Here is a 27107-nt window from a genome sequence, read left to right as displayed (position 1 = left end):
TCAGTAATATTTTTATTGCAGTACTTTTATGTATGGTATTTTTATAATGTGGTACTGCTCCTGTTACTAAGTGATATGAACACTTTTTCCATCACTGATCCTCAAAAATAAAACCATTCTGAATCAAAACATCAAGATAGAGAAGAGCATACACCTGACCTGCTGACCTGCTTTTGATATTGTACTTGGACTGCATCTTTGTTGCACCTTACTGCTATCTATTTTTTGTTATGCAGTTTTATTCTTTTGTGTATTTGCACTCGTCCAACTTTGTATTGCAACATCTGCACAACAAATTAGGCTGAATCCAGGTTTAGATTGTGTGGCTACTCAAGTTGAAGTCTATGAGTAGATTAGAAATCAAACTAACAATATGATGTCTTTATATAAAATTTAGTGGAATAAAAATGTATTTATTGCATGATAGTGCTGACAGAAACGGAGGCCGCATTCAGCTGTAGTTATTAATGAAGACGCAAACACTGTTCAGACTGATGAATCCCTCCCGCATCAGTTAGAGCTGCGCGGTGTCTAGTTTTTTCAGCGGACGTGCTCACTGCCTTGGAACATTCTCCTCACTGTGCATGGATGTGTGTGTGAGTGTATGTTTGTGTGTGCGTGTGTGTATGTAGGCTGTATGTGTGTAAGCTGTCTCCTCTCGTGCTGGTGACGACTGACTGCCACCGAGTCTCACGGTGAACAAACGGGATTATAAAAAAATAAAAGAAAAAAAATCACTCCTCCAGAACGGAACCGTAGCACGGCGGTACTTGTTGTGTGACCCGTCCTGTCTGAGCTACCACCGGGTCGGTCCGAAACGATGAGCCAGCCTCGGCCGGACGAGTTCAAGCCTCCTCCGGAGTGCCCGGTCTTCGAGCCAAGCTGGGAAGAATTCAAAGATCCGTATGCCTTCATCAACAAGATCCGTCCCATCGCCGAAAAAACTGGCATCTGCAAAGTCCGCCCGCCACCGGTGAGTGCGATTTAAAAACGGTTTCACGGATGCTGAATCGGTTCACCGTTAAGACGGCTGTAGATGGACCCAGTGCTTAGGATTTAAAGGGACTGTTAAACATGGCGGATATCACGTACGACTATGTTCATTCTTTGTGCAGCTCGCCGCTAGCTAGCTCTCATATGTGGTGACACACAACCCCAACCGCGCTGTTTGGCTCGATTTAAAGCTCGTTAGCAGCAATATGAACGTGTCAGTTAATTAACGGTGGATTGTAGCCGTTGGTCACCGTGTGTCAACAAAGCCTCGGTGCTCCCTTCATTGAGCCGCTTAGCTAGCATGCTAACGCTAGCTAGCAGCTCAACAACCAACCTGTCATAATTCAGTACACGGCTTTGACATAGGTGGCTATGCGGAAGCCATTCTCTTTCTCCTGCGTGGAAGAAGATAAAGATAAGATAAATATGGATGTGGACACGTTGTATTCCGTTTTGTCCTTTAATGTCCTCGCAGCCCTGCAGTTGAGGTTAATTATGGATTATTTGTTGAGGAGCATCATGATGCAGTTGGGTCAGTCAGTGGACTTCATCCATCACTTCTCCATCCACCTCCAGTGTGTGATGAATATCTGAAGCAGTGTGTGTTTATTGCTTTGGTTAAGCTTAATAAATATTCCCTTTATTGGTGCCACAGAAATTGCCCCATGATGGGACAAGGAGTACTTTGTGTTATTTAAATATTAAGCCCTCTATTATTGTTAAAAAGCAAGTTGTGGCTTTTGAAGTTGTGGCCCAACTCGCCATATTACACAACATCACAGCTGTGTTGCATGTTTATGATGATTTAAGTTTCTTGGAAGATAAGCCACTGTTCATGTGTGAGCCTGTGTTGTAAGGGTGTTGTCCTCCATGTTGGCTTTGTGGTAAGCTGGGCTGGTGAGTGAGTCTTCCATCTGGCCATTTTGTGTGCCAGTGGGGGATGTTGGCTACTGACTTAAAACAAGAACTTGAATCTCTGCTCAGATGATGCGATATTGTTGTTATACGTGCCTGGCTGTGTGTGATATTGACATGGATATTGATCTGTGCTGTGGGTTATAAACTGAAAAGGATCACTGTGTTCTTTCAGTATTCACAGGCCTTGCTTTTCTTGCAAACTTGATTTTTAAACCCTGTAACCATGCAGTGGTGTTTCTCTTTTATCTGCCCAATTTAAGTTAAGTCACCATGGGTAAAGAATATGGAAATTTCCCAAATTTGGGTCGATGCTTTGAACAACAATTGTCACAAGAGGGCCATCTTCAAAGGAAACACAAACAGACTATAACTATTAATGCAAAAATAAAAATCCTACAATTTTCCACCTGTATAAATATCCAGTCACATGTTATGATGACCTTCATGTGGCGTTGTGTGTATTCCTGTCACTGTTTAGGGTTGGCAGCCTCCATTTGCTTGTGATGTTGACAGACTTCACTTTGTTCCTCGGATCCAGAGGCTCAATGAGCTGGAGGTGAGTTTTGTTATTTAACAGCATCTGTGTTTATGCCAAAATTGTAATTGTAAAATTGTTTGTTAATTAATCCCTAGTTTTTAAAAAAATTAAACCAAAAGCATATTTAATTATTTATTTATATTAAACAATAGGATGCACCACCTGTGTTCTTGCATAAATAGCAGCCTGTTCAGATTATTTTTAGCCCATATGTTATTTTCCCCAGCGATCGCCTTGGTTTTCCTTGAAAGCCTCAGTTAATTTCCTCTAATTTAATTAATTTGTGGCCGACTGTTATCATTTATTACGTTTTATTCCCAGGCACAGACCAGAGTCAAGCTCAACTTCCTGGACCAGATTGCCAAATTTTGGGATTTGCAGGGAGTTGCCCTTAAGATTCCTCACGTGGAGAGGAAGATTTTGGATTTATATAAACTAAATAAGGTTAACAATTGACATCACATTTATATATATATTTCAGAATGCAATTAAACAGCTCACACTAATAACCTAAATCATTTTTTTGTTGTTTTTTTTCACCACAGCTGGTATCGGAGGAGGGTGGCTTTGACGTTGTCTGTCAGGAGAGGCGATGGACCAAGATTGCACTACAAATGGGTTTCGCCCCTGGCAAAGCCGTCGGTTCACACCTGCGAGGCCATTATGAGAAAACGCTCTATCCTTACAATCTGTTTCAGAGTGGAGCGAACCTGCTGGTGAGTTGGGACGCACGCATCATTTTGACAGCCTATCTTGTTCCTGATGATACTCACAAAGAGAAGCTGTCATGCATATTAAACAGTGTGTGGTTCGCTTATAAACAAAACCCTAATAATGCTCATTTATATCTTTTATTTCTACTAATTATTCAAGATTACAGTCAAAGTTAAATTGCATATTTATGATGCCGTACAGTTGTGTTTCACTTTGAACAAAAAAATGAATGGAACTGAATGCATTATTAGGATACGCATGTTCTGTGTTGGACTGCAACTTATACAAAATATGTTTTATGTTGTATTTTATTTAGAGATAACAATTTGTTTTTTACAGTGTGTTTTTATTTGATGATTTAACTCTGTTGTCTGACTGATATACTGAGTGTCAAATTACAATCCGGTGTGTAGTCATGTCATTTAAGTACCCAAATATTCCCTTACATGTTATAAGAGAGCTTATCTAAGGTCATTTGATTGGTGCTGTGTGACCGTCGGAGAGGTCACTTTAAATTGTTTAATTACCCGAGCTCTCTCTCGCCTCAGGCACCAGAGCCAGCTTCCAAACTGATGCGTTTGGAGGCTGATCCTGAACTTGAAAAGGTATGTGTGCGTGTCATGATTAAAAGCCACTTGGCCTCACAATTAACAGAATGCATGTTTGTCTGTGGCTGGACACTAAACTGTATTTCCAGCATGTTGTTATGATACTTAAAGGCATGGCATGCTGAATTAAACCCTTTTTTAAAACAGTAATCAGCTGATTTTACAACAAAAGGATCACCTCAAACTAATTAGTCCATCTACACTTAAAAGGATAGTTTGGATTTTTTTCAAGTGGGAGTGTAGGAGGTATTTATCCATTGTCAGTATATTACATAGTCGGCATGCCCCTAGTTTCAGTATCATTCTCTTCAAAGCCCGACTCCATTCATTAAACAGTAATTTAACATCACTGAAGTTCGGATTCACCAAAGTCACACAATCACACAACAGACCAGCAGCTCCTGTGTTCTGCAAGGTAAAATGACTGTAAATGGAGTCTGGCGGCTCGGACAAGAGCATAGATGGGGAACTGAAACCCTCCCCATCACAACATTGTGCCGTCCACAGTCTACTATCAATAATACACTGAGTGTGGATAAGTACCTCATAAAAACCTACTGCACACAATCCAAAACATGCATCTTGGGAATCATTTAAAATATATTGTTTTTGGCAGCAATCAGGTGCTAATTATTTATCAGTTCGAATATTATAGTAGATTTTCTCCTCTTATCTGTCCTTCCCAAGTGCTACTATAATTAAACTGCCAACTCACGGCCAACTCCTTGAAAGTCTGATATCTGTCACCTGTACACCCTCAGCATATATCTGTCTTTATCTTTGATATGGCATGCTCCTCCTCCTCGAGTTTCTGTGCTCCCTGTTTGGGGTGACAAACTGTGACTAACCACATCCTTCTTATGGCCTTTTTTTATCCTGAAACTATGTCAATATCAAACAGTCCCAGTCTTACAACTACTGATACTTCCTCATATTTATTTTATTACTGCTGGTAAACAGAAGTAATGATCATAGAAACGCCACATGGCTTTAAAACGCAGGCTGTGGTATGCTCACACTTCCTGTTTGAGACACTTTAATGTGTCCTGTCTGTGTTTGCGTAGTCATATTAATAGCTTTATCTAGTCCTCCATTTACATTATATCTTACTGTTTGCAGCATTTGCACATACAGGTATTTCCAGTTAGGCACACACGTGTCTTTTTTAGTAGCTGCTGAGCTGTAGTTTTAATTGGCATGCTGTTTCCCTCAGTGTGTTCAGAAGCCTGTTCAGCCAGTGGAGAGCACAGAAAGCGTGGAGAGCATGGACATCAAGGAGTACAAGCTGCAGGAGCAGGCTCAGAGGCAGACTGCCCAGACGCCTGACATCGGCCCCACCGCTCGCAGAGCCAAGCGCATGAAGTGTGAGGTGGGTGTTGTTGAAGAGAGCGACAAACACCTGATGAAAACCAGCAGCACATTCTCCATTCTCCACATACTAAACTATTTAAGTATTTTTTAAGTTGCCTGCAGTTTAACTTCTCATTTCTTCTGTAGGCCGCCTGCGTGAAGATTGAGCCAGGTGAGCCTGGCGACAGCAGGCCAAACCTGAGGCGGAGGATGGGTTCTTTTGTCGCCAAGCAAGAACCAGGTCAGACTCCACACCACAGAGGGAAAGAATAGTCACACTAATGACATTTACAGTATTTATGGTAACACTTTACTTTAATCCTCCTTATTTAGCACCCGTAAGCTGTATATAAACATTTCACACGTAGCTGATAAACTATAGTGTAGCTATAAGCAGAGGCTGGATTTAGTGGCAGATTACAACCAGCTGAAGCTTCTCCCATGTGCAAAGCATGAACTCCCACTTAGGATTACTTAAGTGTTCATTATTCAGGAGTGTTTTAAGTGGGAGCTAAACTTCCTCTCCAAAACAACAAACCAGGTGATTTAAACCGGTAATAACACTGAATAAAGCAGTTTCCCGTTAAATAAAATCATTTGTTTCTGACACTCCTTCTCACAGAGGAGTTGCAAACTACGGGGCTGACACAAAAATGCAAATGGCCTTTTCTAGAATAAGTGTTTGGTTGGGCCGTTCTGGGCTACTGTAGAAACAAGATGGTGCAACATGGCAGACTCCGTGGGCAAGGACCTGTTGTTGATGGAGATATAAACGTCTCATTTTAAGGTAACAAAAACGCAACAATTATTATTTTCAGGTAATTAATCACTAATGAAAACATACTTATTTTATTGTATTCCATATTGCCAATATACCCCTCTAAATCCTGCACACTGAACCTTTAATACAGCATCAAACCAGTATTTGCTATGTAAAGATATAGCGGAGTTATGGCGTCCTGAGCAGAGAATAAAATCACACTCCCTCTGTGTGCGTCGTAATCCAAACTCCCCTATTCTTTGTTGAGGAAGCTGGTCTGGCCACGACAGTTATTGCTGATAATGCCATCCCAATCCACAGTAGCAGAACAGCGTTGTTACAAAAGTGTTATACTCACCCTCAAGTTCATGCCTATGTCAACAGCGTTGGCTCCGTCAACCCTGTTGCCTTCGTTAGCACTATATGCACTGTTAGCTGCCAGCTTAGCCACCTCCATGTTGAGAACCGTGTGCAGACAATCCCACCTTAGACCCTGAATTATTGATGGAGGCTGCTGTATAAACATAATGAATTACAGCATAGTAATAAACAGTTGTAAATTATAAAATATGTCTTCATAGGTGAAGTTATAACAGTTAACAAATACTGAACATTAGTAAACACTTAAGTAATGTCCTAATCGCTACATACAGCTATTACAGTGTGTTATAAACAGAGTTGTGCAAGTCACTGAAAATTTGTCATTTGTTTCAGTTACTAATTACTTCTCTCAAAAACAATTGGATTACTTTACCAATAATGCATATAAAAGAAATGAGTTACTAAGAAAGACTTAAGACTTTTCAATTAAAGCACACTATATTATTTTAGTGTTGCTGTGACTCAGTGTGGGACTTGACAACTGTCAGTTTTTACCCAAGATTGTGCCCATTATCACTGTGATGATGACAAGTAAGTAGTGGAACAATAAAAACACAATATATTTTTCAGTAGGCGTGTTTATTGTACCGTGGACAGGCCGTCAAATCAAACAACATGAGTCAGTTTTTAAATTCTCCTGGCAGGGTAAAATGAAATAACAATTGTTTCTCTGACATGTGACAATGATTTTTAATCACAATGGGCCCCATGAAATAAAAGTGATAAACACATTGAGGTTTGTCCTTGTTAACCTCAACAGTAATTCAAATCCTGCACATAGACTACAACCCACTATTTTTGTCCATGATCTTGAGGAGGGTAAAATAATGTCCATATCTCCAGGACAGCCAGCTCAAATTGCCTGAACTGTCAGCCAGTGTGCACAGTGACGGTCTAGTGCTGATTGATTTACATCATTTATTGCACCACTGTAAGGTCGGGTGAGTCACCATTACACAGTGTATGTGTGGTTCAACCTGCAGCACTCCTAGTCATGTTAATTTATCAGTAACCCATGGAAACATTGCGTGCAATAGTCCACCTTCTCCCTCCCTTCCTTGTTGCTCACTCTCACTCTCTGTAACACACACACACACAAGACAGAGGGACCATCTTGTGTGACCCAGGCAGACTCACCTGACCCAGGCATCTCTACAGGTGATTTAAAATTATAATCTCTAATCTGGGGACTACACCGCGTTTGTCTGCTATAATGAACACAGAGGTAACGCGTAGCAAGCCTATTTAAATTTCAGTCATTGTAATTGTGTTATTTAATCTGAAAAAGTAATTAGTTACCACCAAAAGTAGTGGAATTACCCATTTATTAAAGGTCCAGATGTAGTGGTATCCAGTGGTGAGGTTGCAGATCTGCAACTTCTCCCGTGTGCCAAGCATATGAGAAAACTACACTGTCTGAAAGGTTTAATATAGAGCCAGCGTTTGATATGTCCATTCTGGGCTACTGTAGAACAACATGGCAGACTCTGTGGAGCAGGACCTGCTCCTTATGCAGATATAAACGGCTCATTTTAAGGTAAAGAAAACACAACGATTCTTATATTCAGGTTATTATAACCTAATGAAAACATAGTTATGAATATTACACACCGTTTCTGCCAGTAGATGCCCCCACGTCCTACACACTGGACCTTTAAATGCTTATATCCTGCTTATGAATGCTAAATAGGGGACACTAAAGTCAAGTGAATTAACTGTAGATGTTCTCATTAAAATGTAAGTGGTGTCAGCAATGTTTCCTGTTGCCTTGCAGAAAAAGAGATTCCCATTCCAGTGAAGCAGGAACCAGTTGAAATTAAAGAACCAGTAATTGAAGCTGACAAATTCAAGTCACGGTACAAGAAATTCATCCCTCCGCTTATTTCAAGTCCAGTAAGTAAATTTGTCTTTAAACTCCTCTTTTGGATCAAATTTACGTGCATGAGATATTTAAGTTCTTGGTGAAAAATGAAAAGGCTTGTCAGTTTAATATATCATCAGAAGCTTTAATGACTTCACATTAAACTTGTGCTGTTAAACTGTCTATTATGCATTTGAAGTTTGTTTATAGAAACACACAAGCTGCTTTAATCAGGCATCACAGCTCTTTAAACAGATTCATCACAGACTCCTCCTTTTGTTCCTCAGGTGGATCTGGTCGTGTGTCTGGTGTGCGGCAGCGGGGGAGATGAAGAACGTCTGTTGCTGTGTGACGGCTGCGACGACAGCTACCACACCTTCTGCCTCATCCCTCCTCTACCCGACATCCCCAAAGGAGACTGGCGGTGCCCCAAGTGTCTCGCTCAGGTGAGGATACACTGCAAAGACTGATGAATGTGATGCACATTTATTCTTGTTTAATGGACTGTGCAGTCATCGAAACAAATCTGTCTGTCTAAGAGAGACAGATTTGTTTAAACATTATACGTATACGTTATATAAACATTTATAATATAAAAAAGAGAATATAGAAATGGCTCCAAAACGATTTAACACATTTGTTCAATGTTGGTTTTTTAAACCCGCAGGAATGCAACAAACCTCACGAGGCATTTGGCTTTGAACAAGCATTCAGAGACTATTCTCTGCGTGCATTTGGGCAAATGGCTGATGCATTCAAATCTGATTACTTCAACATGCCAGTTCATGTAAGTAGAAGGAGAATAACTCAGTCCGTCTCTTTTGCTGTGAGTATTTTTTAAAGTTTAAATGTCTCTTTCATGTACTCATCACAGATGGTACCCACGGAGCTGGTGGAGAAGGAGTTCTGGCGTTTGGTGGGAGCCATCGAAGAGGACGTTACTGTCGAATACGGAGCAGATATTGCCTCAAAGGAGTTTGGGAGCGGGTTCCCTATTCCCAATGGGAAATTCAAGGTTTCCCCAGCTGATGAGGTAAACATGTAAAACAAGCCACCTGAAATCCTCAGAGATATGATGTCGCTGTGTAAACAAAATGTGTCAGGGGTATAAAGCATTTGATTGGGTGTCCCCGGTCGCTCACTGTGTAGAGCGCGTTGCATTAAGTCCTTATCGCAGTGGCGAGGTCCAAGTCTGGCATGGGGCTCTTTGCTGCCGGTCGTCACCTCTTTCTCCCCTTTCATATCTCTCTGTCTCTCCATAAAGCATGAAAAATGTCTATAACTTATCTTAAGAATAAAAAGCATTGAGTTCAGTTTCCTCATAAAAAGGCCTTAAGAGGTATTAAAAACTCTTAAATTTCATTTTCAAAAACCTTAGATATTTTCTCTTGTCTGTTGAAGGCAGTGATGTTATAAAATGCTTCTGTATGAAATTGCTGGCTGTCAGGAGACCTTAACAATCATCAGCCATTGTTTGTTCAGGGAAAATTGACATTAAGCATTAAACTCTTTTACAGCAATGCTGTGAGTTCACATCCAGTGGGTTAGAAGGATACAAATATATATATCATTACAATAAAGTGATGGAAAAAAGTCCATAAAAAGAAATTAGTAGCAGCAATGTCTGTCAAGAATTATGAATAGCAAATAGACAAACAAGGTGAATAATTAGGGATGGAGTCTGCCATAAAGGACAGTTGCATACAAATAAAATGTTTTTTAAATAGTAGAAGTATCTATAGGAGTCAGTCAGTACCATCAGACCTGCAGCACTGTCACCACTGTTAGCTACAGTAGCTCGGCGGTTCAACAACTCATTATGGGCGAGTGAAGATTGCAGCAGAAATGTTATTGATTAATAACTTTTAATTGGTTATTCCATTCATCCATTATATGTTGCTCATCCAGGTCCAGGTGCATTAATTAAATTGATTAAAACATTAGGAACTTTTGTCATTTACTGCTGACAAGTATTAAAAATGTCATATAGTTATAGATAATTAAAGGCTATAGTGTCCTGACAGAATGATCACGAAATGGGTATTAAATTTGCATTCTATGTGGTATTACAAAGGTCTGAAAAGGTCTTAAATTTAAGACTTAACCCGCAGAAACCCTTTGTGGCAGTCATATACAACAGTGGTTCCCAATTGGTGCAGTCCTGGGGTCCAGATTTCTCCTCAGTCAGGAGCTCAAGATCCACTATTTTAATACATTCATACTTGTGTTTGGCCATGTCCTTGCTCCAGTTCTCTGTCTCTGTGAAGTAGCTGTCTGTTAGTCACTCACTCTACAGCAGAAAACAGCACTTCAAAGTAAAAGCTCTGTGCTGGAAATCCACTGTACTTCAAAATAAAGTGTGTTTTTTCAACTTTACACGTTTGCAAGTCACTGGTGGTCCATTGAGAATAGATCAGCGACCCACTTTTGGACTGCGACCCATCAGTTGGGAGCCACTGATATACAACATTCAGGGTCTAGGTCAGGATTGCCTGGACGCAGCTCTTACCTCAGACGTCTCAAGCAAACATGTGGATGGCTAAGCTGAAGTGGCGGTGGCTAACATTGCTAACAGTGGCAACAGTGCTGACAGAGCTAACAGTGTTAACCTGGTGGGGAACTGGAGGGAGGGTGTTACACTTCCATGATGATGCCTTCCCGTCACAGTGGGTTGGGACGACATTATCAGCTGTAACTGCCGTATGAGCACAGCACAGATTGGCGGCAATTAGCAAGTGGGATGCACACACAGGGACTCATGCACTAACATGCACACGCAGCCAGACAGTTGATCACAACAAAGAACAGAAAAGTTTGAAACACAACACACAGAGGAAGCGCGACTTCATTCTCCTCTTAGGACACCATTAGACCTCTATGTCATTACATAGCAGTGGTTCAGTTCGACATTAATGCTCTGAATGCTGTACACAAAAACTTCTGTTTATGACATTCTGTATACGAGAAGTGTTATCAACAGTGTGTCCCTGTGTTATTAAATTCTGTATGTTGCCTCGACTTGCAGAAATACCTCAAGTGTGGCTGGAACCTCAACAACCTGGCGATGATGAACCCGTCTGTACTGACTCATGTGACAGCTGACATCTGTGGGATGACGCTGCCGTGGCTTTATGTTGGCATGTGCTTCTCCTCCTTCTGCTGGCACATTGAGGATCACTGGAGCTACTCCATCAATTATCTGCACTGGTACTTAAGACTCTAAGACTCAGGGCTTATTGATAAGACCAAATATATTATTCATGGTGGTAAACATCAGGAAGAGACTTTAAGAGACTTTGTGTCATTTTAAACTAAATCTTACGTTTATCTTATTTGACTACAAGGGGGGAGCCCAAAACCTGGTATGGAGCTCCTGGCTTTGCCGCAGAACAGCTGGAGGCGGTGATGAGGAAACTGGCCCCGGAGCTGTTTGAGTCTCAGCCTGATCTGCTGCATCAGCTGGTCACCATCATGAACCCCAACACCCTGATGGCCCATGGAGTTCCAGTATGTATTTATGCAGCTTGTTTGAGACACACTGACTCCTTCTGTCTATAATCCACAGTAATGCACAGCTGACACTTTGACTAACAAGCAGCTGGAACATAAATCATCTTCTTCTGTCTTCTCCTGTCTTCAGATTTACAGAACAAACCAGTGTGCTGGTGAGTTTGTCATCACGTTTCCGAGAGCCTACCACAGTGGCTTCAATCAGGGCTTTAACTTTGCTGAGGCGGTCAACTTCTGCACCGTGGACTGGGTATGTATCACTTAATATCTTGTTTGGAGAAGTAATCAAAATACTACTAATATAGGTGGTTGCCAACCAACACACATGTAGTGGTGTGCGTTTGTGTTATAGGTTAATGCATCAAGATTTGAATTAGCTTCAGTATTTAGTATTTTAAGTGTTTTGCATCAATATAAACTGAAGAGGAAGGGACAGGCACCGTTTGTGTATGTGTGTGTGATTTTATTTCATGTGGGACATGTAACTAACAATATTTATTATTAACTAAAGGAACATCTCACCCTCCAAATGAACATTTGTATATCAATAACTCATCTGGTGTTACGTTGAATACTTGAACAAAAAACTTCACAACAGCAAAACTATATCAAAATATCTTTTTACAAACTCCGACAACTTGCTTTGTATAATTTAAGCCTCATTTATCCAGCCGTATGCTCAGTACTTCCCAAACAGACTGCCCTATCCGACAGCGAACTGAAATGAAAGGGAAACTTTTATTTTTTATTTTAATTAACCTTTTTGCGTTGCGACGTGCCTCACATTTCTGTGCTCTAGGTTTTTGCCGGAACGCTCTAAAGTCCTCGAGTTGAAAAAGCCTCAACTCAGAGCGGAAAAACTCCCCACGTCATCTCCGCCTTTCCCCATTGTCAACCGAGAGAAAGAAGATGACGGTAACGTTACTTACTCAGGAATAAATCAGCAGAATGGAAATATACGGGTCAAAGGACAAAGCACATGGTGTTACATCGATGTACCTTCCTGGTCAGGCAGCTCACTCTGCCAAATTCTGGCAGCAACACAGCAACATTAGCTGCTCTGTTTTAACAATGTCAGGCTGAAAATAAAATAATAATAAAGCGCTTTTCAGAACAGACTTACAAAGTGCTTTACATGTCAATAATTAAAACAGACAAGACATGAAAACAACTTTTAAGAGAACTGATAAAAACACTAAAGTATATAAAAGCTGAGGAAATAAAAGACAGTCTAAATGAAGTTAAAACTGAAGAAAAATTAGGCAAAGCTCTCAGACTGAAGCATGTTTTAAGAAGGGACTTTAAAGAGATCACTGACTTTGCAAAAAAACATTCACGCAGGCTGAAATTTAACCGTGCTGTTCTGTCAGGAGATGCAGTGACTTAAACTGACGGAGAGAAAGAAAAAGTATAAACAACACATGTAATCTGTTAAGCTATGAGAGCAGGTAAACTGCGCTAGTGGCTAGGCTAATTTATGCATTGTAAACATGGTTAAACTAATATTGGATGACAAGAAAAAAACAGTTCTTTGTCTATGAACGTTGACAGTTATTACTGAGCTGAAATTTATGCTTTTGTTAAATGATCTTGTTGTTAATCTGTGTTTTATGGCTGTTTGGAGAAGTTTGTCTTCAGGGATTTAAGCCAGTGAGACAGTACAAAGTAAACTGAACATAACCTGTTGTTATTGACATTATTTATGTGTTGTTTGGTCTTTAATGGTTATAAGCAAAAAAAAATAAAGTGGTGGCAGCTTCTTCTTTAACAGTCAAATAGGTGAATAACATCATCCCATACTGATTGCAGGCCCCTGAATCGCATCAAAACAAAATCATACCGTAGCAGACCTTGTGATATCGGCAAATGTCTTTGCGTTGTCCAAAGAATTTATATAATATTGTATCATGATGGAACTATTTATTTACACCCTTAGTGGATAAATGACACCTGGAATATACTGCACGAGTTGTGTGAGAGTTTGTAAACACGTGTTTAGATACAGTTTTGCTGTTGTTAAACAAGGTCGCCCATGACTTTAATGACTTTAATTCATCAGTAATTTTCCCAGCTTTTGGATTTTGAAGTTTTCTTCACAAATTCAACATAACATGGAGCAAGTAATTGATATACAAATGGTCAATTTGGATTTGAATTTTTGTTCCAAAAATTACTTAAAAGTACAATCAATTGTCAAAACTGTAGCAGAAATATTTTCCCATGAATTTCATGTATTAGATTAGCTGGTTCTGTGACTCGACACTTGATGAATGAACTGTCCCTATAACTCATTTCTGTCCTCTCTACGTCACCAGATGCCTCTTGGCAGGCAGTGCGTCGACCACTATCGTATGTTGCACCGGTACAATGTGTTCTCCCACGATGAGATGGTGTGCAACATGGCCTCGAAAGCTGACACACTCGACGTGGTCCTGGCGTCAGCTGTCCACAAGGACATGATCGCCATGATCCGAGAGGAGCAGGAACTGAGAGAGAAAATGAAGAAAATGGTAAGACTGTCTCCCTTTTTTAAAAATGTCATTACACCATTATAGGGTGTGTTGTGGGGAGCAAAATAAAATTTCTGCTCAGTGTGTAAAAACATATAATTGCGTTTTCCTTTGCTGTTTGAGTCTTGTTGATAGCTAGCCAGGCTTTCTTTACAACAATTACATGTTGAGTAAAGTGTTAAAACAGATATCATGTTCGCTCAGGCAAACAAGCTCAATGTGTGGATTTGCTTTTTAACACCTCTGTTGTTGTCTCACGCCTTCAGGGAGTGTTACATGAACAGACGGCAAAATACGATCACCTCCAGGATGATGAGCGGCAGTGTGCCAGGTGCAGGACCACCTGTTACCTGTCTGCCATCACCTGTCCCTGCAGTCCAGGAGTACTGGTCTGTCTGTACCACACCAGCGACCTCTGCTCCTGCCCCATCAGCAACTACACACTGAAGTAAGTCCCTCTGACGTTGATACACAGAGGCAGTTAACAGGCTTTGGTCGGTAAAAATATACTTTATCACAGAGTGTTCTGGGCCATCTGAAGTAGATTTGTGTCTTATTATTACCCCGACCTCATAAATTCAGTGTTCTGTTTGCTCCTACAGTTTCAGATACACACTGGACGAGCTGTTCCCCATGATGAATGCTGTGAAGCAGCGAGCTGAGCTGTATGATGAATGGGCCTCCCACGTGACAGAGACTCTAGAGGCCAAACTGGAAAAGAAGAAAGGTAAGCAGCAAGAGCAAATAAGAAAACAGAGCGTTAAAGGACCAGACCAGTGGTTTTTAATGAGAAAGCCAAATAAATCTACGTACACCCTCCAGTCATTTCTCAAAATATGCAGCCGTAACGTTCGTGAGCTTTTGGTCATACGGCTGAATTGTTAAGATAAGATGTTGAGGTGATACACACACCTTTAAAACTTAAAACTAATTGAAACATGCAACTACCTGCAATGCACCGTGTAACGTTCTAAAAACCTGCCGGTTCACACCAATGCAACTAGATGAGACAGTGTATCATCTCTCAGCAACAACTCTCTGTACGTCTGTTCTGATTTGCAGCTTTTCAGGTTCATTGTGTGGCTGAATTTAATTTGTAGCCTCTTAAAATATGAACGAGGATAGTGAGAGTGAGATACTGGCTACAGCTGCATTTGTAGTAGTGATGAAACGGTGATAAACATAAACAAAACGAGCATCAGATGGACTGTGTTCATCATAAATATGCCACAATAATATAAATAACCAGCACCAATTAGTTATTCAGTGAGAATGTATGTGTGTGAGGGGGCATAAGCACATACAGCGAGCAGCAGCGACCAACTGTGCTAAAACGGTTTTGTCTCGTCTAGAATCATTGGTCTGAACTGGGCTTTACATTAATTATGATTTTTCTCATTGAAAAATCTTTTATCCTCACACTCGTTTTCAAGGTGGAAATTACGTTCCTCCTGTGTGGTTTCTTGGCTGACTTACGGGAAGTACGTGCACTTGTTGCAAGTGAGCAGAATATCTGTAGGGCTAGTCGCTTGTGTAGGTTTGTAAACTGCATCGCTGCCTCGCTCGAACTCGGAACAGCAGTTCCAAAATGTCCCAGTCGGTGTTCACATTACACCGTGGCTTCCAGGAGCCCTTTTTTTCAGGGGTTTTCTGATTGCCAACACCTGTCTGCCAAGAGCACACCCATCATCGCTCCCTGTCTCTCTCATCGACCACACACTCACTGCGCACACATGATGCTACTCTTATAACGTATTCATCAAACTGTGTCAGCACCCCACAAATATTGAATTGAAGCACCACATGTTTGATACACATATACAGGAAAGGCGGCACGGTTGTGCAGTGGTTAGAATTGTTGCCTCACCACAAGAGGGTCCTTGTTTGAAACCCAGGTTTGGGGGGCCCCTCTGTGCAGAGTTTGCATGTTCTCCCCGTGTCAGCGTGGGTTTTTTCTGGGTAGCTTCCTCCCACAGTCAAAAGACATGCAGGTTAACTGGTGACTCTAAATTGTCCGTAGGTGTGAATGTGAGCGTGAATGGTTGTCTGTCTCTGTGTGTCAGCCCTGTGATAGTCTGGTAACCTCTCCAGGGTGTATCCTGCCTGATAGGCTCCAGAGTCTCACATACAGGAATGCTGCATTTATGTGCTGTCATGTAGCTAAAACTGTTTTCACTCTGAAGTCAGCAAAATCATTTTATTAGACCGATTAATAGAAGTCACTGTCATATTTGATTATCTATCATTCGTGGTGAGTGAGATTCGTGTTGTGTTCTAACATAAACTGAAAACTTGACTCCTGGAAGGAAGGAAAACGCATTTAAAAATTCCAGCCCTAGTACCATGAATTGGGAAATCGTTTTCAGTAATGTAATTATAGACACACAGGATTTACTTTGCTGAAACCACTGGTATGGTCCTTTTAAAGCAAATGTTACAAAGCACAGTCACTGTGGCCAAAAATGAAAAACAAGCAGAGGCAATGTGTTTATTGTCATCTATGTGTGTTTATTGTAATTTAAACCGTAAATGTGTCAGACTGTGATTAACCAGGTGTTCTCTCCTCAGGCCTGCCAGTTTTCCGCTCTCTTCTTGCTGAATCAGAGTCCAACCTGTTTCCCGACAACGACCTGCTGCGTCGGCTACGTCTGGTCACACAAGACGCAGAGAAGTGTGCCTCGGTGGCTCAGCAGCTATTGAATGGCAAGAGGCAGACCAGGTAGCGTTAATACACTATCCTACATCAGATGAAGTTTATAGATTAGCTGTCTTCACATTTCTCTGCATGTTTCCTCGAGTCAGGAGGCAGCATTAGTGTCTTAATAGGGTTCATTTCTTTAATTGATTGGCCGCTCTCTCCTAGGTATCGGTGTGGAAGTGGTAAATCATGCAGCCAGCTGACTGTGGAGGAGCTGAGGTCATTTGTGAGGCAGCTGTACAACCTCTCCTGCAGTCTCCCTCAGGCCCCCATGTTGAAGGTAGCTGCAGTGGACAAATAAATTCTACCTCAGAAAATCAACATTAATTTGAATTCAGGCTGGGCAGACACTGTAAACACTTTAAATTAATCCTCACACCACATATTTTAATCTTCACAGACAATATCTGCAACTTTCATGCTCACACTGTACAGATCTAATGAGTGGTCACGACATGGAGCTCAAACTGAACATACATGCATGTGTAAATTCAGTGCTAAAACACTTTGAAATATGTGTATTTGATTTAGCCAGGTCAGACTGTTGAAACCTCATGTTACTGTTAGATAAACTTCAAAATATATTTATGTACAGAACAAAGACTGTGGATTTTGTCACTTACAATGGCAGCACAGTAGGAATAGAGGTCTTGATTACAGCAAGTAAAACACTTCAGTATTCATATGGACACCTCACGAGTGTTTTTAAAGTTCTAGTGTGTAGGATTTAGGGGCAAATATTGGCAGACATGGTAGAGAAATATGTTTTCTTTAGTGTATAAATTACCTGATAAGAAGAATTGCTGTGTTTTCATCACCTTAGAATGAGGGTTGTATATCTACATATCTATATCTCCATGTTTCTACAGTAGAATCGACAAATCAAACACGTAATTTGTGTTTTCGAGTCAGTGACCGTAGTTAGAAGCCTATCTGCGATGAGCTGTGTTGGAATAACACTGATTTGTAACGTGATTTGTAACGTGAAACTGCTTCATTCAGTGTTTTTACCGGCTGAAATCACCTGGGGTTTCATTGATAAACAATGCATACGCACAAAATGAGGCCTAAAAGAGGCGTATGCCACTTCCATAGGAAAAGTTGTGATCTATAAAGACAGACTTGAAGGAATAAAATTTGACTTGTGCTTATGCACATTTTGGAGATGGGAAATAGGCGACGCAGAAGGTGAGGTGGAAGCCTGATGGTAGAAATTGTCAAATAATTTTTGGTGCACACCATTTTTGGCTTTTCTCTGTTCGTACATTTTTAGTATGGATCCTACGCACTGTTTTATAAATGAGACTCCTGGTCCGTTTGTTTTGGAGAGGCAGAGACCTCTGTGGATAATTCTGCTCCTGGAAAACAACGTCCTGAACAATGAACACTGAAGGAATTCTGACCAGAAGGAATTTTGGCTGGTTGCAATCTGCAGTCCTCACAGCTAGATGCCACTAGATCCCCCTAAATCTTACACACTGATCTTTTAAGGCAGAAAAGGCAGCTTCAGACAACTAAGTAGTTTGCTGAATGAATGTGAGTTGAACATTGAAATTAGCTGGACTGTGATGGTTTGTGTGTTAGTACCCCGCCAATACAGTATGGGGGTCATGGTTCACAGCCACATGCAGAATACACAGGATGTAGATAGAAGTTCAAACGCACAAGTTCTGCCCATAAATTTTTAGCCGTACACCACTAGTAACAGATGTCGAGGTTAGCACAACAAGCAGATTGGCGTGTGAATCAGTCACACTATGGCGAGTGCAAATGAAACACCACAGCTGGAAGACCTGTCTGTAGGATCCTGGTCAGCTGCAGCAGCCCCAGAGAAAGACTTGTGTATAAACAGACTATCGGCATAGCTTCACCATTGTAGAAGATGTGAATGGAAATATATCGAACATGCTCACACACATGCAACAGTATCATCAGGTCGAGGGAAAAAACGAACCGGAGCCAAACTGCTTATCCCCGCTGCCTTCAGGTAGCCTTTAGATGCAAATGCAGGATGAGATAAAACAATTACTGAAGCAGTTGGCATTTACATTGGCATATAGCCTGTAGCATTTCTCCTAATGCACAAGATTCATTTCTTATTATTAATTTATTTTAGATTTCATAGCATAAAAATGCTTTCAGTTCAGTGTATTGTGACCTTTTGGGAAAGTGCTCAGTCTTCATACAGTCTAATACACAAGTGTTATAAATGATGCTTATTTTTATAATGAAAATAGTTTACCAACGTTGTCACTTGGCAAAATGTTACCTCGGTCCCCAAAAAGAGGATTGTGCCTGTCTTTGACACTTACTCTAATGTCACTGTTCAGGTCTGCAAAGGCATTGATTTCTTTCTGTGTCTTTCTTTAGGAACTCTTGAATCGCATTGAAGACTTCCAGCAGCACAGCGAGAAGGTCCTGGCAGATGAGGTCCCCAGTGTCGCTGAGATCCAGAGCCTGTTGGACATCAGCTTCGACTTTGACGTGGAGCTGCCTGAGCTGCCCCGCCTGAGGGTGAGGCTGGAGCAGGCACGCTGGCTTGAGGGCGTGCAACAGGCCAGCGCTCAGCCTGCCACCCTGACTCTGGAGACCATGAGGAGGCTCATCGACCAGGGAGTCGGGCTGTCACCTCATCCGTCTGTGGAAAAAGCCATGGCGCGTCTGCAGGAGCTGCTGACTGTGTCCGAGCACTGGGAGGACAAGGCGAGCAGTCTCCTTAAAGCCAGGTGAGGGCAGCAGATCGGCGGCGGATCCATAATGTTAGCATCGAAGCCACAGGGCAGAAAAACATCCAACACCTAGAAGACACTGTGATAGGTTGTCATGCTGTTAATACCTGTAACTTTCTGTCCAGGTATTTGCACTGATTGTACGTGAATAATGTAATATTTCATCAGTGCTCCTGATTTTGCTTCATTTTAATTACAGCTAGTGCAAAATGCTGCTGCTAGAATATTCAACAAGACCAACAAAAAAGTGAGCATCATATTTAGTTCTGCTCTCATTCCATTGGTACTCAGTGCTGTTCAGTATTAACTGTCACAAGTGCTTTTTAAAGGCTTTAATGGCATGGCTGTCAGGAATGTGCATCTTTTTCTCGCCATTATCAGAAAAACTAATTTCAAGTCGAGGCTTAGATTTTTACATTTTTCAAAAGTGTTATGTTCCCTCACTGTGCTTAGTTCACTGCAGCCTTGAATTTTGGGTTTCACAGTATTAAAAAAAATGTTAATACTTAGATTTTTGACACTTCTCATGGCTTTAGTTATATTCCATCAAAAGAGTTTTGGTTCTCCTGTAAAAACTGAGCACACAGGATATTTTGAAAGTCTTGGCCTGAGTATTAATTTCAGAAAGCTTCCTGTGAAGGTGCCATGATGATTCTTGTTACAGTGACTTAACCTGGAGGTGCTGTGAGTATTTAACCTACAGTGTATCATTTGTGTTTCACTATCAGACCACCACACTCCATAGAAACCCTCAGTGCTGCTGCCGAGAAGGCGTCTGGCATCCCCGCTTATCTCCCAAACTGTCTCCTCCTGAAAGACACCATCAGGAAAGCCAGTGAGTGGCTTCAGGAAGCAGAGGAGCTTCAGGTTAGGACGCAATCGACATTTCGTGACTTTGGAGGGGTGTTGATAGATGGTATTCTTTTTGATTTGAGTCTGATTGTAACCCTGAAATCACCCGCTTTCTTCAGGCCACTGGTTGCACACCGATGATTGACAGCCTCTCTGACATGGTGCTTCGAGGACAAGCCATTCAAGTCCATCTGGAGCCTTTAGACAGGCTGGAGTCGTTAATGGTAGAAGTGCAAGAATGGAAGGAATCTGCAGCCACAACTTTCCTACAGAGAGACTCGACCCTCACCTTACTGGAGGTAAAATCAAACAAATTCAAATTGAATGTTAAATCCATCGTCTCACTCGCTCCTCATGTCCACTGCATCTGATCTCATGATTGCTCCTTTTTACCATCCACTGAAAATGCCCTTCAGCTGCCACATTGCTGGTGTAGTTTGAGCTGAATATGTCATTAAAAGCATATTTGCAGCTCATTTAGGTGAAGAAGACCGCCCTCAAACTTTTGCTGCAGTTACTCATTTTAAATGTCGATATAGCCGATTAGCAGCACAGCAGCCTGGTTAACACATATTTATGAGCCATGATTAAATCTCTACTTCATCCTTTGTCTAACAACAGAAACTGTATATTAATCTGCAAATATGTAAAAAGAGTGACTACCTCGAGAGGGTGGCTGCATCAAAGCAAAGTATTTACACATAATAGAGAGCAGAGAGGACATAATAGGGTTTTAAAGAGACTGTCTCCCTCCTTCACTCTCTTCCTTCTGTCCTTCCTCTCCCTCACTAATTGTTGCTGTATATGTATTAAGACAAATTTAGTGACAAATAAAGGTATCATTATGTATTCATTTTAGGTTAGTTGCCAATAAAAATACAGTTATTCCAGGGCTTGATATTAGCAGTTGCCAGGTTGCCATTGGCAACCTTTTTGCGTAATTGTCCACCAGTTCCTGGCCTTTAGTTGCCATTAGTAGCAACCACTTTTAATATGAAAAAACAGGGACAGCAAACAGAAAAACGTGCTCTGCAAAATAAATAATAGTTTAGTTTTTGTTGCATTACTGATATTACTCATTACTAAATATTGCTGTGACAGTCAGAGCTGGAACCAGACTGCGCTGCATGTCACAGTGCTACTGTGACATGTGCGTTGGTGCGTTTAGTCGTGTGCGCACAGGCATCTGTTTTGGAGACAATGGTGAAGAAGATTAAGTAGTTTGACTGTGCAGTGAAACATTCGACTAACCCTTCAACATCACAAATGAGTGTGCAAACTGATCCACACGACAAAGAACCAGATGAACCTGAATGGAAAACTTGGGAAAACGAGGGAGGAGAAGAATCCCAGCATCTTTGAGCTGGACCGAAACATTGAGGTCACTAGTTCAGCATCAGCGATCCCACAGAACCATGGAGTTAGACAAGCACTGGAGCTCGAAATGGCATGCAGCTCAGTGACACAATGAGGTGGAGGCTGCATGAGCAGGCACACCCACTGAAGGGCCAGTAACCACCCCAATTCACTAAATTAATGCTGCCTCCTCTTTATAAAAGTTTTAAACACTGCAAATTATGTCCTGACAAATTAGGAACCCCATACAGTCTTACCTCATCTGCTGGATCACAAATGGTAAATGGACTGCACCTTTCAAGTCTTCTGACCACTCAAAGCAAGTACACTATGAGTCACATTCATCCATTCAGAGTTTTTTTAACACACTTAACACACCAATGGAACAGCCATGGGGAGAAATATTGGGTTCAATATAATTTAATATAGTTTAATTAATATGTTGCTCAAGGATACTTCGACATGCGGACTTTATGACTCAAAATATAAGGTGACATAAAGTAGCAGCTGTGTTTTTGGCAGCCAAAAGCCGATGCCTGGTTGTCAGCCTCGCAGACACTTTTAAAAGTTAGTTTTGAGCCCTGCATTCATATACATTTAGAAAAGATTTTTACACTCCAGAGATGTGAGCCACTCCGGAGCAGAAAAAAAAGAGCTGGTGGACTTTACTCTTTTACTCCTCTGAGCCTGTTGGTGCAAAAAACCTGACCATTGTTTTGTTCATCACAGGTCCTGTGTCCAAGGTGTGAAGTTGGAAATATAGGTTCTCCAAAGAGGAAGGCCAAGAAAGGGAAAGAGTCACCGAAAAATAACAAAAAGAAAACGCCAAGGCTCAACACTCTCAGTGATGTGGAAAAAGCTCTCTCAGAGACCAGGGATCCTACCTCTGCAGTAAGTGGAGTCACTCTGAGATAAATGTTTAGGAGGACTGTGGCAGTGGATGGGATTAATAGACTCTCACCATCAGGAGATGTTCTGACTCAGTCTGTGTTTTATTCACCAGATGGCGACTCTGGAGGAGCTACGGGCGAGGGAGATGGAGGCTTTCTCTAATCTCAGGGCAGCAAATGAGTCAAAGCTCCTTCCCACAGCAGACTGCATGGACCTGAAGGTGTGCGTCTGCCAGAAGGCGCCCATGGGTGCGATGTTACAGTGTGAACTCTGCAGGGATGCTTTCCACAGCGTGTGTGTCAGAGACCCGTCAGACTCCTGCGAAACACAGCCGTGGCTCTGTCCGCAGTGTCAGCGATCAGAAAAGCCCCCCTTGAACAAAGTCGTCTCTCTGGTAGCATCTCTGCGGCGCACTGGGGTGCGTCTGCCGGAGGGCGATGCGCTGCACTATCTGGTGGAGAGGACAGTTAACTGGCAGCAGCGAGCGCAGGAGATCTCACAGTCTTGTAATCTGCCAGAGCTGGAAGAGAGACCGGGAACTCCGCCTACTTTAACCCGCTGGGCTTCAGGCAGCCATGACGCTCAAAACAACACTCAGGTCACTCTTCATCCGCCTGTGACACCTTTTGTCTCATTTAAATGAAGTCGTATTGTGTGCAAATGTTAAGTTTGGGGTTTGGTGCTTTTGATACAGGCTCCTTGTTTGACTCCAGAGTGGAATAGGACAAGCCATGCTCAAACCGTCTTCTACACCGAGCAGAGATGCATCCCGCTGCAGGGTCAGTGTCATCTTATTCTAACCTGCAGCAGCAGCTACATAAGAAACCTGTTTGAAAACATGAGTCGTGTTTAATAGTGTATTATAGATTATTATTGTTAATGTTCTGGGTGTTTTTCTGTGTGACAGGTCTGAGCCAGGACCTGGAGGAGCTGATGGTGGAGGGACTCCTGCTGCAGGTGTCTCTGCCAGAGGTCCAGAGCCTTTTTCATGTTTTGCTGGACAGAGCCAGCAGCCAGCACACGAACAGATGCACGTCGCCACCGCAGGACGAGTCCTCCGACTGTGACAAACACATGCAGTTCAACTCTCAGGGAAATAATCTGCCTCTGAACCAGGTACAAACTCTTACCACCAAACACAGTGATTAACCCCTCAAACCTGCCTCCACATCAGCTTTAATTTGCTTTTATTGTTTAGGACGGTGCAAACGGTGTGAGGGAAACTATGATCGGCTCAGAAAAGAAAGCAAAGCGGCATCTGGAGAGGGAAGGATCCGACGCAGAGCGCAGGGTGAAGGACAAAAAGCACTCTCACAAAAGACAGAAGATGAATAAAAAGAGGCCGACCTCGACCTCGTCTTCTCCATGCTCTGATTTCTCCCAGTCTGATGACTCTGATGAGGAAATGGCCGTGTGTCCGGCAGAGAGGTGTCAGCTGCCAGAGGGAGACGAGGTGAGGAAACTTCTGTCAGGTCACAATACAACATCTGAAATATAGATAATACTTTTAGAAAGTGTGGATAATACGTGTTGTACGTAGCTAAATTAAATTAGTTAGATGTGTGAATTGTCTTTATTAGATTTAGGCCACAAACATGAAACGTAGCAGCTAAAGGAAAACCTCAGGTCAGTTTCTCTGAATATCCTGAAGCGATGCCGTTAACAGAGCTTTACAGAGCAGTAGATCTGAAAGACAGAGTGTCAGCATCGCAATGATATTTTAAGAACAGCGTCTGAAGACCACCTGCAATGATATTTTAAGAACAGCGTCTGAAGACCACCTGAGTTTACTATAGTTCATTTACACACACTAACCTCATTGTAATTATATAAGGTGGTTGAAAATTGGCAGAGTTTACCTTTAAAAACCTGCTGGTTAACATACTGGAGCTTTAGCAGCTACAGAGCCGGGGGCCGGTTGCACAAAACACCTTTAATTAGGATTTTCTTTTAAGTCCATGTTAAGGCTTTCTTAAAATAAAATCAGTTGTACAAACACATCTCCTTCAGGTTACCTTAAAATATTCACTGAAGAACTTAAGGTTTTCTCCTTATCTTGGTCTTATACTTAAGGAATCCCTTAAAGTTAGTTAAACCATTGCACAAAAGACTTCAGGTATCACAAACTTGAGCGCAAGCAAACAAATGCTTAACTATTGTATTTTACCACTTTAAAAAAGTTCAATGCAGTAAATACCATAACATATTTACTTAACTAAGAAACCCTTTAAGGGATTCTGTGCTACACCCTTAAGTAGGTACCTCAGCTTAAGAAAAATTCAGTTTGAAGTGTTTGTTGCAACTGGCTCCAGATATTTTCCTCAGGAGTAGACAGAGAGCTGAACAGAGTAAATATTGGAGTAACATTCATCAGGTCGACACAAACACGACTTCAGATAAATGATAATGTTGCTCCGTAACTGCTGCATGTGTCAATAAGCTGCCACTAAGTTCACTATGTCACCTTAAATATGTCAGCATTGTGTTTACTGTCAACTGGCAGATTAAATGATAAATCATTTTCCAGAGTGGTTAAAACACCTTGTGTGTGTCTGGCTGCAGGTGGACTGGGTCCAGTGTGACGGCAGCTGTAACCAGTGGTTCCACCAAGTGTGCGTTGGCGTTACGGCCGAGATGGCAGAGAAGGAGGACTACATTTGTGTCAGGTGTACACTGAGTGATGGACACGCGAGAAAATGAAGAGATTTTTCTGAAGGTTGGCTGGAGAGGTCTTTCTGTCATCAGTCCGTTTATTCGAGCCACCAGTCTGGATGTGTCACTGATCCTGCCCCCCCCAACCCCACCCTCACCTCCGTCATGTCTGTCCGACCCTTTTGTAACAACGGTGCTATCTCCTCTTTGACTTGTTGTCCAGAACTATAATGTTTAGTTATTTTTTTGTATTTTTACATATATATATTATATATATTTCTTTCTTCTTATGAATTGTTTGTGGTTGTCTAAATGAAAACAAAAACAACAAAAAAATACACAGGATGTGAAGTGTGCTGCATGGGATTCCATTACGTCGGCGCTAAAGGAGTCTTACAACAGTAAAGAGGGTGAATCAAGGGTTAATATTATCTTCTCTGGAACCTCCTTGCATGTTAAACCAGAGCTAAGGGGACACAAGTCACAGTTTTCATCCCCAACGCCCCAAAAAATGACTATTACAGTTCTTTTCTTTGAAATCCAGTGTTTAGTACATGCATCTTAATATAATTATTCCCTTTTTTTGTAGAATAGGTTTATTTATCTGAGCAATAATTTTTTGTCTGAATCGACTTAAATGGCTTGATCTCCGCTGAGTTGTGTTGGTGCTTTAGCGATGGTGTGATGTACAGAGAGCTACACAAATGGATGGGTTACATCTGCGGAGTGGCGACGCAGCGCTGCCGACACGTCGCCACCGCAGCATATAACCCGGCATAGGATACTGTGGGGAGGACGCCCGGGTAGCTGAAGATGTTACAAGTTTATATTGTGGAATAAAGCCCTTTTGTTCTATGGAGAAGTCTCGTCATTTCTCTTGAACACACGGAGGAAAGAAACCACTAGATGTCCTCGTAAACATGATTTAAAAGGCAACAACACTGTCTTATATTTAATGTACATTTAACACAATTATTTTCAGTCTTTGTTGGTGACCAAGTGTTGAAAACACAAATAAAAGGGAGGGATTATTTCCACACAAAGGCTTTTTGTCATCCTGTGGGTGTAAACAGATTGACAGTATCCAGAGACAAATGTAATGGCAATGATAATAAAAAACACTCGGACAAACTGATGGATAATCCTCTGGTTTTCACAGCTTGCTGAACAAGAATTAATGACTTTAAAGGCGTGTTCTGCCGACAGTGGGGTCACAATCATCATAAACTTCTTTATTTTTCCTCTCTGACTTCAAATTATAAAATCAATCCATATTTTAGCAGCTGAAGCTCTGCAGGCTTTTATGGTGTTTTTAAAAACCCCAGCTCTTAAAACCTGAACCTAAGGATGAAGAGGAAGCTAATGACAGCAGGTAGAGCCAGGGGGAGATCCATTAGTGTGTGACCATAAAATATCTGTGGCAGGAGATAAAAATACAACACATGAACCGTGTCGGCTGTATCCTTCAGACTGCCTGTTATCAAGCAGCAGTGACGACCACTGAGTGCAGAGGAGCTGCAGAATAAAATGATAATAAGCTGTAGTAGAAGAGATTTCAGAAGAATTGTTTTACTTCTTGTCATTTTAAACACCTTGTGACAGCTGGTGTTGTTTTCACCATGTGAGTCTGTGTGTGTGTGATGGCAAAATGTCCAGGTGACACCATTTATAGCAGGAACTACAACAGAAGCAGTATTTTGCCAGATGTTTATACACCGGCTACTTGACTAGGTACACCTGTTCAACTGCTTGTTAACATAAATAGCTAAACAGCCAATCACAGGGC

General features: G+C 41.6%; 1 protein-coding gene across 2 annotated transcripts; it reads left to right on the top strand.

The window, feature by feature from the left end:
- The first annotated feature begins 573 nt into the window (after window positions 1-573).
- On the top strand, window positions 574-26176 carry kdm5bb (lysine (K)-specific demethylase 5Bb). Of its 2 annotated transcripts, XM_050064288.1 has the most exons (28): window positions 574-973; window positions 2390-2467; window positions 2771-2893; window positions 2995-3165; window positions 3712-3768; window positions 4985-5140; window positions 5269-5362; window positions 8037-8155; window positions 8411-8569; window positions 8791-8910; window positions 8998-9156; window positions 11149-11330; window positions 11468-11630; window positions 11764-11883; window positions 13949-14143; window positions 14410-14591; window positions 14746-14870; window positions 16712-16862; window positions 17007-17121; window positions 19212-19567; window positions 20299-20437; window positions 20542-20721; window positions 22508-22669; window positions 22782-23267; window positions 23364-23448; window positions 23577-23785; window positions 23868-24122; window positions 25232-26176. In XM_050064288.1, the coding sequence occupies exons 1-28, from the start codon at window positions 821-823 to the stop codon at window positions 25367-25369; spliced, it is 4632 nt and encodes a 1543-aa protein (XP_049920245.1). In that variant the 5' UTR covers window positions 574-820; the 3' UTR covers window positions 25370-26176. The 2 variants fall into 2 exon arrangements, with proteins under 2 accessions (XP_049920245.1, XP_049920246.1); XM_050064289.1 differs by lacking the exon at window positions 3712-3768.
- Window positions 26177-27107: the final 931 nt, after the last annotated feature.

Source organism: Epinephelus moara, chromosome 16 (assembly GCF_006386435.1).
Source record: "Epinephelus moara isolate mb chromosome 16, YSFRI_EMoa_1.0, whole genome shotgun sequence".
NCBI lineage: Eukaryota > Metazoa > Chordata > Actinopteri > Perciformes > Serranidae > Epinephelus > Epinephelus moara.
This window is presented reverse-complemented; position numbering and strand designations above follow the sequence as displayed.

Coding starts and splice junctions, on each gene's coding strand:
- kdm5bb (XM_050064288.1), top strand. CDS start 821: ATGAGCCAGCCTCGGCCGGACGAGTTCAAGCCTCCTCCGGAGTGCCCG. Junction 19,568..20,298: donor AGCAGTCTCCTTAAAGCCAG/GTGAGGGCAGCA, acceptor TTTCACTATCAG/ACCACCACACTCCATAGAAA. Junction 24,123..25,231: donor AGCTGCCAGAGGGAGACGAG/GTGAGGAAACTT, acceptor GTCTGGCTGCAG/GTGGACTGGGTCCAGTGTGA.